General features: G+C 35.3%; 1 protein-coding gene across 14 annotated transcripts in view; it reads left to right on the forward strand.

The window, feature by feature from the left end:
* Nucleotides 1-12647, forward strand: part of ABCD3 (ATP binding cassette subfamily D member 3) — a 163833-nt gene that overhangs the window by 127581 nt on the left and 23605 nt on the right. For all 14 annotated transcript variants that reach the window (XM_053214481.1, XM_053214488.1, XM_053214489.1 and 11 more), the window contains 6 exons: nt 4400-4469; nt 5797-5894; nt 6239-6362; nt 6896-6952; nt 8902-9044; nt 12409-12478. In XM_053214481.1, coding sequence (XP_053070456.1) covers nt 4400-4469; nt 5797-5894; nt 6239-6362; nt 6896-6952; nt 8902-9044; nt 12409-12478 — 562 coding nt within the window. The remainder of the gene's footprint in view (nt 1-4399; nt 4470-5796; nt 5895-6238; nt 6363-6895; nt 6953-8901; nt 9045-12408; nt 12479-12647) is intronic.

Below are 12647 nucleotides of genomic sequence, written 5' to 3' on the forward strand. Positions count from 1 at the left end.
TAGTCAGATGCTTAAGTGACTGAGCCACCCAGGTGTCCCACTAGGTGCGTTCTTTTCTTTCTTTCTTTAAAATGTATTTATTTATTTTTGAAAGAGACAGAGCGAGCAGGCAAGGGGCAGAGAGAGAGGGAGAATTCCAAGCAGGTCCCAAGCGCTGTCAGCACAGAGCCTGATGCAGGGTTCGAACTCATAAACTGTGAGATTATGACCTGAGCTGAAACCAAGAGCCAGATGCTTAATTGACTGAGCCACCCACGCACCCCATAGGTGAGCTTTTTTCAATTTGAGGAACTCATTCTGCATTCTGAGATATTTTCTTGTGCTTTTGAAAAATTTTTTTCTCTCCCTTTTTTCTGGAATCCTTATTACTTGAGTGTTGGAACCCTAGGCTGATCATCTGATTCTTATAATTTCTCTACTGTTTTCATCTCTGACATTTTCAAGGAAATTTCCTTTTACTGTATCATCCAGTGAATCTGTATTTGTCATAATTTTATTTCCAAGAGTTATCTTTTTGTATGGATGTTCATTTTTAGAGCAGTCATTCTTTCAAGTGTGTGACTTTCTTTCCTTTTTTCTTTCCTCCCTTCTTCCTTTCTTTCCTTCCTTTGCTTTCTCTCTCTCTCTCTCTCTCTCTCTCTCTGTCTTTTCTCTCTCACTGTCACTCTCACTCTCTCCCTGTCTCCCTGCATTGTTTCTGTTTCCTTCTTGGCCCTTTGTTCTCATCTTTGTTGTTTATGTTAGCAACTCTGTCACTCTTGCCTCTCTATTCACATTTAAAAGTGAGGGCTGAAGGAAGCCAAGTTGAGGGCTTATTGACGGTCTGGTCTTCCTGAATAGTGTTTTACAGACAGTCTGGTCATTTTTGTGTGTGTACTCTAGTGAGGAATTCACTAAAAAATTCTAAGAAGTTTGTCATAAACATAAGTGTTTATTCATTGCTGCTAGCATATCAGCTTTGGAGGATCAGTTTTATTGCTAAGTTCTGTTTATATGGGCTGTGTGCCTAAGTAATTTGAGTCCTTTGTATAACGTAGAGAAGACATTTATACCCTTTTACATGATTGTAGAATTTATAGTTTTTCCTTTGATGACTTTATTATCTAAATGCCATATCTATTAATAAAAATACAGTCTCACCAATTACAGCATTGTTAAATACTTAACAGCAAAAAATGTGCAGGTTATATACACTATGAACTTATTAGCTATGTGTGTAGAAAGTTACATATTATCTATAAATAACCTTGCACAACCTTGGTATAGTATAGGAAAAGTAGTTTATTTCGTAACTTTTTTCCCCTTTTATTTACATTTTGTGATTTCACGTTTTGTAATCTAAAATAATATTTACTCTTATAAACTATGGATTTCCAACTTTAACTGAATAGACACTGATATTAGTTTTCTCACAGACTTAATGCCCTGGAGAAAATGCATTGCCAAGAGTAGGTGGTACATTATTTGCTGATGATGGACAGGAGGAAGATTATTATCTGGCATAAGCCAGGTTATAATTCTGTTAGATAGAGTAATCAATTTGTTGGGTACTCAGTTTTAAAATGTAGTTTTGAGATGTAGAAAAAAAATGAAAAACAAAACTACTTAAGGGTTTCCAAATAACATATTATTTTGATACTATTTAAATGTACAGAAGAGTTGCAAGAACAGTGCAAGGAGCTTCCTTACACTCTTAACCCATATTCAATTGTGAAATGGTCATTTTAAAGTTAATTTTCTCCTTGATAAATATTTTTGAGCTTCTATGTATGAGATCTTTGATCTTTGGTTAAATTTAACATCTTTAAATGTGAATTCATAATATGAAAGTTTTATTTGAAAAATAACACATTCCTCTAACTCGGTACTAATGCCACATTGTAAATTGGTTTATCTGTCTTTTCCTTTTTGCCTCTGCCACGGAGGTTTAGATTCATGTATTTTTCCTAAAAAAAAAAAAAAAAAAAAAGAGCCTTAAAAAGACTCATGATGGTCCGTAATGTACATTTTAATATCCCTTACATGTTTATTTGTTAGCAGTGGCTAAAAGCTTTGGAGTATGGGCACATTTTAACAGGACAGACTCCTTCTTTAAGGTAGAGACTGGTAATTCCATGATTTGAAGGAGAATCCTTCATACCTTGTTGCTGCTATAGTGGAATCATAAAGATATATTTTATTTTCACCCAGGCTACAGGCAGCATTTTAAAATCACCAAATCATCATTTATAAAAGGCTTAAATGTTTTGGAAGTAATAATGATGTAAATAAACTGTAAAATTATTCTTTATTATTATTTTTCCTTTGCAGCGGAATAATAAGCAGAAATAAGGCTTTATTCAAGAAACCATTTTTTAAATTTATAGCTGCTACTCCAATGGTAAACCATTGCTGAATGATAGCATGTGCTTTACCAAGTTTTATAATCTTGTGTGTTTCACAGCTTGGGCTAAAGCTAAAGCACTTTGGTTTTATGTAAAGTTTGGTTCAAGTCATTTTAACTTAAACCTCTAAACTTTTTGTACTGTCTTAATTGCTTCTTGTTTTTAATATTCTTTTAAAAAATTTTTTTTAATGTTTATTTTTGAGAGAGAGAGAGAGAGAGAGAGAGAGAGAGAGCAGAGCATGAGTGGGGGAGGAGCAGAAAGAGAGGGAGACACAAAACAGGCTCCAGGCTCAGAGCTGTCAGCACGGAGCCCGATGCAGGGCTCGAACTCACGAACGATCAGATCATGACCTGAGCTGAAGTCGGACGCTTAACTGACTAAGCCACCCAGACGCCCCTTTAATTTTCTTGTTTCTACAAACATTTTTATATGATTCTATTTTAGCTTTTTCTAGTTCAACATAAAATTAAAAAACAAATTGTTTAGCACTTCTATCAAATTTGGACTATTAATATTTTATCAGTCTAAAGGAGCATTTCCCTAAGTATGTCCTGTCTATGTATGACAGAGGAGATGCTACATGCTATAGAACTGTCTCAAAAGAGTTTCAGTGCAACACGTCATACTGTAAAAGCTTTGAGAAGACCTTTTGTAAAGACATTTGCTAGCTTTGTTTAGCCCAGATTTTCCAAATTTATTTGACCATACAACTTTTTTGCTCTAAAAGACCAGTTAACATTACATGACATTATTCACCTATTCCCTCATAAAAATAAAAATTATTACCATATCATTTTTTTTGTGGTGTGGAGCTAGGTTTTGTTTTGTTCTGTTTTTTCAGTTATTTTGAAAGAGCAGAGGAGGGGCAGAGAGAGAGAGAATCCCAAGCAGACCCTGTGCTGTCAGCATGGAACCCAACTCTGGGCTTGATTCCACAAACTGAGATCATGACCTAAGCCAAAATCAAGAGTCAGATGCTTAACCGACTGAGCCACCCAGGTCCCCGTGGAGCTAGGTTAAATCATTTAGTGCATTGTTTTTCAAAATATATTTTACTTATATTTGAATATTAATAAATGCTATTTGAGAAAAGAGTGTGTGACCAAAGAAGTTCTATCATTTTAGTAGATCACAGACATAAGGTACTCAGAGATCCTTTACTTATATGATAGTTTTCAAAAAAGTAGTGGAACCCTTACTTTGAATAAGTTCTTAATGGATATTTTTAGAACAGATAAATATGTAAAACAAATGAACATAAAAGAAGAGTTGGTTTAGTTTAAGTGTGTTAACACCTCTGAAGCCTCTGCAAAACCATCCTGAGGCTCTGAGGAACCCCACTAATCTACTTTCTGATTTATCATTTAGTCCTGGGGTCAGCAAACAAGCCTCCACAGGACAAATCCCACTGCCATCTGCTTTGGAAAATTTTATTAGGACACAGCCAGTCTCATTCTTGGCTGTTTTTGCTTCTGCAACTGCAGAATTGAGTAGTTGGAACAGAGACCTTCCTGCCCACGAAAGCTTAAAATATTTACTCTTGACCTTTTGCAGTGAGTTTGCTGATCTGTCATTAGTCCGTCTCTGCAATTAGTTCATACAAATGAGAATCATGGTATTAAAATATTTAAAAACAAAGAAATTCTAGCTAATTTCATCCATAATAACCCATTCCTGACTCTATAAAGTTAATTGTTTTGCCATCTAAGCTCCTTTTGTGGCAGTTTAAGCCTTTTTTTAAATTGCCATTTTTACTAAGGAAAGAACTAAGGAAATTATTCATATTTGATTTTGCCATTTATAGAGGGATTTGCAGGCAGCCTATGTAAAATGATTAAATTTCAAAAGTTAGAAACATGTTTTTGCAAGAAAATGTTTTTCAGCACCTTTTTTTCTTATTGATTCTTTTGAGTCAATAAAAATTTCCAAGAGTAATTTTAGAGCTTTACAGGGTTTTTAGTGTGAAATATTGCTTCTTTTGCAACTAATGCATTGCATGTGGTGGTTTGCAGTGGTATCATTGGTCGTAGCAGGAAAGATTTCAAGAGATACTTATTCAACTTCATCGCTGCCATGCCTCTCGTAAGTGTAATTCTTTAAAAATCTTTACATACGGACAAATTTGTATCTTACTAAAATCTTCAAAGATTTGTCTGTACTTCTTAACTTTAAAGATTTATGGTATTAAGTTCCTCTTCCGAGTTTAGTTTTGTAACTTACAGCAGAATCTTTCAATGTAAACTTTTATCCTAGATAGAAAAATAAATTGGATTGATGTGTATTTTTTTTTTTTTTTTTTTTTTTTTTACCTTTAGGCCAAGGTATCTCTGATGTTTAGTAGCATTGCACTTGATGGTAGTAGTGCCCCTCCCCCAGTTTTGATGACCAAGTATGTCTCTAGGACATTGCCATATGTTCCATGGAGGCTGGGGTGGGGGTAGGCACGGTGGCAAAATCACCCTGGTTGAGAACCATTGCTTTAGGCCATTTATAGTAACTTGAACCACTGATGTAGTTTAAGTTAAATTGGATTTATTTATTTATTTATTTGTTTGTTTAAAATGGGAATTTATTATCTATTTATTAAAAATAAAGGTCAGTGGTTTAAATCATAAGTGATTTTCTTAGCTTGGTTCTTTATTGTCACTATAAGAATTTTAATATAAATATATCAGTGAAAAAAACTTGATTGTAAAATCCAGTTAATCAGAAAATATGTCAGAGATTTAATAAAGCTTGAGGAATATACATACATGGCTTTTAGACCTTTAAAAAATTGAGATAAGTAGTATAGATATCAGTAAAAGATTGAGATACAGTAGGCGGCCAGTGTTTTCTTGAGAAAATGTTCATGTAAATGAGTTTGGAACTGTGGAAGAATTAATTTATTAATTTTAATATAATGATGGAAAAGAAATAAAGATGACTCTAGAAATACTCTGGAAATGGTATTAGTTGGTATGAAACTTAGAGTACTTTTTTTTAACAAATGCAAATGAAAATAGAATTTCATTGTCTAGGGTTGTCAGTGCTTGTAGTAGGAAACAAAATATAAATGCAAATGTTAGGACTCCTTTACATTGGATACAAAGGTGACAGATTAGGCTTTTTGTTTGTTTACAAAAAAAGTAGCAAGGTGCTTCTCATAATTGATGATACTAACATATTCTAAAATTGAGTGTCAAGTTAGGTTTTAATAATATATCACGATAGTATAGCCAGTTGCATTTGGTTTAGCATATTGTCTTTGTATCTTTGTAAACTCTAAGTAAAACAGAACTGAAGTACATCAGTTTGGACTGTTGGTAATAAAAATCATAGGATTTAGGGACATACCCAATGAAAGAGAAATAAATTGTAATTTTATAAGTAGAAATGTAGTGAAACCAGTAATATCTGTTTGTTTCAGATCTCTCTGGTTAATAACTTCTTGAAGTTTGGGTTAAATGAGCTCAAACTGTGCTTCCGCGTAAGACTAACTAAATACCTCTATGAGGAGTATCTCCAGTAAGTGATAACCTATTTTTGTATTAAAAATGCTTAAATTGAATAGAAATGCTTATGATATTGAGATATAGAGGTTTTTCCTTTGTATTGAATATGTTTTTCAAGGGAATTGCTCTTGGACCCAGAAGCATACAGGGAAAGCCCTCAGTAATTTAGACTCTCCTACGGGCCTTTCCGTTAATCGACAAGTCATCCTTCTCTGGATGTTCTTCCTTGTTTCTAAAATCAGTTAGGACGATCTTTAGGGACTCTTCCAGCTCCAGACTTTTCTGTTTCTATGAATTTACACTATGTGCTAAAGTGTGATTGTTTGTTTTAATGTCATTTTTTTACTGCTATTATAGAGCTTTCACATATTATAAAATGGGAAATCTGGACAACAGAATAGCCAATCCAGACCAGCTGCTTACACAAGATGTAGAAAAGTTTTGTAACAGTGTAGTTGATCTGTATTCAAATCTTAGTAAGGTAAGTTTCTTTATTTTCTTTTTTTAAACTATCAGAAAATTATAGGCTCATTCAATTATTTCAACACATGGATGTTTTGATAAAGTAATAGAATTAAACAATATTACAAGTAGAAAGAGCCTTTTGTTTTATAGGTGCAGATATATAGAAACCAGAAAAGGTGGTACTAGATTTGGGGTTCCATCTTAGGTCCTTGTATTCAGTGTCTTTACACTACATTGAGAAACTACTGAGTTACTCATGGTTAATATCACAGTAGAGCTTCCTTAGTTGTTGGAAGGTGATACATGTTTTTCCCACTTGATGGTCAGTAGACATTGGTCATGCTGTCTCTATTTTAAGTTTTTAAGAACTGTTTCTTTTATGTATTTGTTGATCTATATACTGTTATAGTACATTATATATAGTGGGAATTCTGCGTGTTGACAACTATGTGTTAAATGTTGAATAGTATTTTATATTTGTTGTGTTAGCTATATATCTATGCATTCCAGTTCTTTTTAATTCCTTACCTTCTAATATTTACGTTACAGCCATTTTTAGACATAGTTTTGTATATCTTCAAGTTAACAAGTGCAATAGGAGCTCAGGTGAGTTTAATCTCTTTTAAATTGCTCTAATATGGTGTTGTAAATAGCTGGAGTGTTTGTAGGAGTTTTTATATATCTCAAAGAATGTGCTTTTATGACATGTACCTAATAAAGTCTAGTTTATAAACTCATACTGTACTAGAGACTTAGAAAGTATTCTAATTTGGTGTTTTAATTTTCCTTAAGGCAGATACTTGGAAAGTTTCTGTGGCATTTATAACCAGAAGTGCTTTAACAATGACATACATGTACTTACTGTTGTAAAGTAATGGCTAAATAAGAAGAGATTTGGAGGCAGCCATTTTAATATGAAACTTGAATGTTAAAATGTCAGAAATACCTTTAGAGTGGCTATAACTGTTTATTACATCATATATAATTTTATAAAAATGTAAATGGTTGACTATCTCATGAGCCTTATTACCCTGTCTTTCTGATACTCGTGTTGGTAAGAATGACCTTTAGATTTTCTCTGAGTATTCTCATTGAAGTATTACTTTAGGCATTTAATACATTATTGTTACATATTTATCACACAACCATGTAATAATGTGGCCATTGTATATATATGTGCATGTGTATGTGTACACATTTTGTAGTTGAGAATATATGATTTCTATAGTGGATTTAGCTTTTTTTCCAGAATACTGAGAAAGTAGTTTTTTATTTGAATTATCTTATCTACCTTACTAACTTTTTGCTACCCTGTGATCCAAGTTTAATCATTCTTCTAGTTTGTTTCTACTATAAGCAAGTGAATAGGCCTAATGCCTCTCATCTGTGTGCTCCAATATTTTTATGGTACTTAGTACATTTTTATACTTAAATAATCTTTCCATGTATCCCTGTTACCCAATTCTGATTCTCAAAGGTAGAAACTATGTTTTAGTTCTTTCCTTTGCCCATTCTTGCAGTAATTGTTGAACTGCATTGAATCAATCATATTTAATTTAAAAAATATTGAATACACATTATAGTCCACACATCTTGTGTTAGGTGGTAAGGATAAAAAGATGAATAAGACACAGTTCCTGCTGAAGAAGGTTTACAATCTAATAAAAGAATAGATATTCAGATTATTATAAGGTCGAGTGCTAAGTTCAGTAACAGAAGTTTGAATAAAATCTTTAGTGTCCGGAAGAATTGGAGGTGATATTTGAGCTGCTCTGAGGAGGATGACTAGGCATCCATTAGATATGTCAGGTTTGCCAGGCATAAGAACAACTTCATTGAATGGCGTGTTCAGGAAGTTGTTTTTTCAGCATGGCGGAACATACGATATAGGTGGGAGTGAGGGAGTACCTGTGATGAACTTGGAGAGGTGAGCTTAAAGCTTATCCCTTGGGTTGGTCAGTGGGTGATGTGGTGACTCACCAAGTTACAAGCTGTGGCAGCTGCAGGCAAGATGTAGAGGGAAGGGCAATTAGAGCTGGCTTGGGGGATTTTGCTTGAGGCCCTACAGAGTAGTGAGGTGTTAAGTGTATGGTACTTACTTGGAGATATTGTCTTGGATTCTTAAGAGTGATGGGGGTAGAGATAAAAATTTGGCAGAAGAGATCTAAGGAAGAAACCTCAGGGAATATTAACATTCCAGGAGAAGGCAAAAAAAAGAGGTCTGAGACTTTCTGTGGAATCTTAAGGAAATATCAGGAAGAGTTTCATCAGAAGAGTTTTAGATGCTATAGGAAGAGTGTAGACTGCAATTAAGAATTTTTGGGTGAACAAATTCAGGAGAGCGTACAGTGTTGGAGGAAGAGTTGATGAGTAGTTAAAAGGATGAAATGCCCAGTGTGTCCTTTCTCAAAAAAGAGTTAAGGGGAAAAAATTAACCAAAAGAGCAGTTTTTCTCAAAGCCACTGGAGCTAATTATAGAAATTGTACATGTTGCATCCGGTGAATGTATTATGATATCCTTAAACTTTGTATATTCTCTCTTCCAATAATAATAGGGCCCAGCAAGTATGATGGCCTACTTGATTGTTTCCGGGCTATTTCTAACTCGACTTAGAAGACCCGTTGGTAAGATGACAATAACTGAGCAAAAGTATGAGGGAGAGTATAGATACGTTAATTCCCGGCTCATCACCAACAGGTAAGGAGCAATGTATTAAAGGAATTTAGCTGTGGGGCACCTGGGTGACCCGGTCAGTTAAGCGTCCGACTTTGGCTCAGGTCATGATCTCATGGTTCGTGAGTTCGAGTCCCACATCAGGCTCTGTGCTGTCAGCACAGAGGCTGCTTTAGATCTCTGTCCCCCTCTCTTTCTGCCCTTCCTCTGCTCCCGCTCTCTCTCTCAAAAATAAACCAACATTAAAAAATAATAATAATCATTAAAAAATGAAGGAATTTAGCGGTATTAAAAATGTGTTTTTATGAATATTGATGTCATATAAGTTAACTCCAAAAAGTGTGTTAGACAGTGTTACTAAAACTGTGTTTGTGAATTTCCCTCTTTTGAAAATATACATTATGAAAGATAATCAGTTTTATACAAGAGTAATCTTCCACATTTCTAACTGTTTTTCTTAACTGTGTAGTATCCTTGGTTCACCTCTTCATATCTTTTATTGACTAATTTTCTGTTCATTTCACTTTAAACATGCTCAAAATATAATTCAAATTCTGATTTACTTACAATACTTCTTCAAGGAAAATTCTGTCTCAGCTTATCCACAAATACTTTTGAGACTGTTGGGAATTCTTAGTATTTCAGTCTTCCTGCATCTGTCTCTATTTTCCTATTTTCCAGATAGTTTCCAAAATAGGAAGAAAAAGCATTAGGCTTTGGAGCCAGCCTGACTAGTTTCAAAATCTGCCTCCTCCATTTACCAGTTATATATTATACAACTTTTGGCAAGTTAGTTATAGCTTCACTTTTCTTGTTTATGATAGATAATATAGGGCTGTTGTGAGGATTAAATATGAAATATATACAAAGCTTCCAGCACAGGTTTTGATATGTAGTTTGTACTCAGTAAATTTTCTCATGTATTAATGTATGTATGTATTAATCTGTCAACCTTACCTCATTTTGAGAATCCTGATCTTTATTTAGTACCCCATAAGCATTTACAGACTTATTCAGAATACTTTTTTTAGGGGCACCTGGGTGGCTCAGTTGGTTAAGCGTCTGACTCTTGACTTCAGTTCAGGTTATGATCTCATGGTTCGTGGGCTTGAGCCCTGGTCAGGCTCTGTGCTGACAGTGTGGAGCCTGCTTGGGATTCTCTCTTTGTCCCTCTCTTTCTCTGCCCCTCCTCTGCTTTCTCTCTCTCTCTCTCTCTCTCTCTCTCTCTCTCAAAATAAATAAATAAACTTAAAAAATATTTTAAAAATATTACTCTTTTAATAATTCCCTCTTCCTTTATTTCCTTGCATTGCTAAAATGGTACCAATGTTAAATTGAATTTTGTGCTGTAGGGAGGCTGAGGAATAGATGATTGGTTGAGTAGAGAGGTGATTTACCAAGTGAATGGAAGATGGTATCAGCTAGAATGCTTTCTTTTACAAGAAACAGAAAACCCTGATTCAGGTGGCTGTAACAATAAGGACATTTACTACTTGACATAAGAACTCATAAGATGCCTGTTCCAGGCACAGCATGATCAGGGCTCTGGCTCTTCTTTTATGTTCTCTTGGCTCAGCCCTCCTTTGTACATTCCTCTTTTCCTCAGCCTAAGTTTTCTTGTGATTACAAGATGGTGAAGCAGTTCCAGATGTCACCAGCACTCCTCCCCTGTAAAAAGTCCAGAAATCAGAACAGGCCACCTCTTCACGAGAGCAGGAAAACTTTCCCGGAAGTCCCATGGCTGACTTTGTTTCACCTCTCATTGACCAGAATTATCACTTACCCATGTCTGAAGCAGTCACAGTAAAGTGATTGCCTGAGACCAAATGGAACTCATTCCTTGTAGATAGATAACTAAGAAAATTGGAGTTCTCTTAGGAAGAAGGATGTGGAAGAGAATTAATGGTAGATGCCCAACCATAGTATTCTAGGATGTTTTTGCCCTTTCAGGTTTTAGATTGGGGCTAAAATGACTCAGTGGAATGTTCACTTTATCTTCTTCCATGGGCTTAAATGTGCAGAGGAGGTAGAAGGTAGTGAGAAACTAATTATAGGTATAGAATTGTTTTTAAACTGGAACTCTGATACCCTGGGGCTCTATATGATTGTGTCAAGGAAATGGTGAAACACAGGTCAAACGTGATTCATTTTTATACGAAGTTAATTTTACTTGAAGGGGCTGAGGCAGGAGCTACCTTGTTTTTATAATGGGAAAAATGCAGGTACATTTTGGAGTAGAATATGCAATTCACATAAATTTTTAAGGGAAAAAGAGACTTTAAGGAAATATTGGGTGTTTATTGAAGGCTTTTCAACTCTGCCCTCTAGACTCCTATGTAAATCTTTACTTTTCTCTGCTGTAAGAGCTACTTTTCTGGGAATGTTTACATCATACTGATGTATGGGAAGACTAGACTTGAGGGTCAGGTATGGTTTACAATCTTATCTGCTTGACTTGCTAGCTGTATGACAACAGATTTTCTTAACTGCACTGAACCTTTCTTCATCTGTAAGAATGCCCTTTTTCTTCTAGTCAAGATTCTTGTGGCCCTTATGGACCCATTCAGTCCAGCTCAAGAAAAGGAGAGTTGTTGTGAGGAAATGGTGGGGTTCCCAGAATAAGAATGACTGTTCAGCTGGGCCTCCTGGAAGCTGGCACTGTGAAATCATTTGGAGTTGGTTTGCTTTTCAGTCTTTCAAAGGCTGCATGTCATGGCATTGCTCAGTAGCTTCTTCTACCTGTTATTTATCCTCTCCCTCCTGTGTGTAGGGTCTGTACTCCATTTGTCATCTATAATGGCTGTCCCAGCCCTGCTTTCCTATATATCATAGCAGCTTCCTTCTTATTTTTTATTAAAGAAATTAATTAAATTTCTGAGGACTCACCCGGCACATCTTTTCCAACCAGGCTACAGGTGGCATATGCAACATATGGCTGCAGTTCAGTCTGTGATCCGGTTAGGTGTGTGTTCCTGTGCTCTCTGGTCAGCTGAGCTTGGAGCAGGATCTCCAGCACAGAACTGTGGCAAGACACACCCATTAAGCCTATAGTCTTAAGTGTCCACTGAAGTTTTTTTTTAATGTTTATTTATATTTGAGAGACAGAGACAGAGCATGAGTGGGGAAGGGGTAGAGAGAGGAAGCTACAGAATCTGAAGCAGGCTCCAGGCTCTGAGCCATCAGCATAGAGCCCAACGTGGGTCTCGAACCCACAAACCGTGAGGAGATCATGACCTGAGCCGAAGTCATATGCTTAACCTGCTGAGCCACCCAGGCACCCCCTAAATGTCCATACCAATAAAATATTCAGTCATCAAATACTCTATTTCAGTTGTTTTTCAGGCATAGATAATATTAAAATTAATTACTAAATTATTTTCTTTAATAGTGAAGAAATTGCCTTTTACAATGGAAATAAGAGAGAAAAGCAGACAATCCACTCAGTCTTCCGAAAACTGGTAAGATAACATGCTTGAGGCTTGTGTATTTATGGAAAGATTATTTTTGGCCCGTGCTTATCTGTATCTATAGGTATATATCTTTAATCCTTAAGCTATTCATTTTTAAACAGCTATGAAGTATTTTTATGCTGTGTTTTCATAAAAAATATAAGAATAAAAACTATCC

This window comes from Acinonyx jubatus, chromosome C1 (assembly GCF_027475565.1).
Source record: "Acinonyx jubatus isolate Ajub_Pintada_27869175 chromosome C1, VMU_Ajub_asm_v1.0, whole genome shotgun sequence".
NCBI classification, from domain to species: domain Eukaryota; kingdom Metazoa; phylum Chordata; class Mammalia; order Carnivora; family Felidae; genus Acinonyx; species Acinonyx jubatus.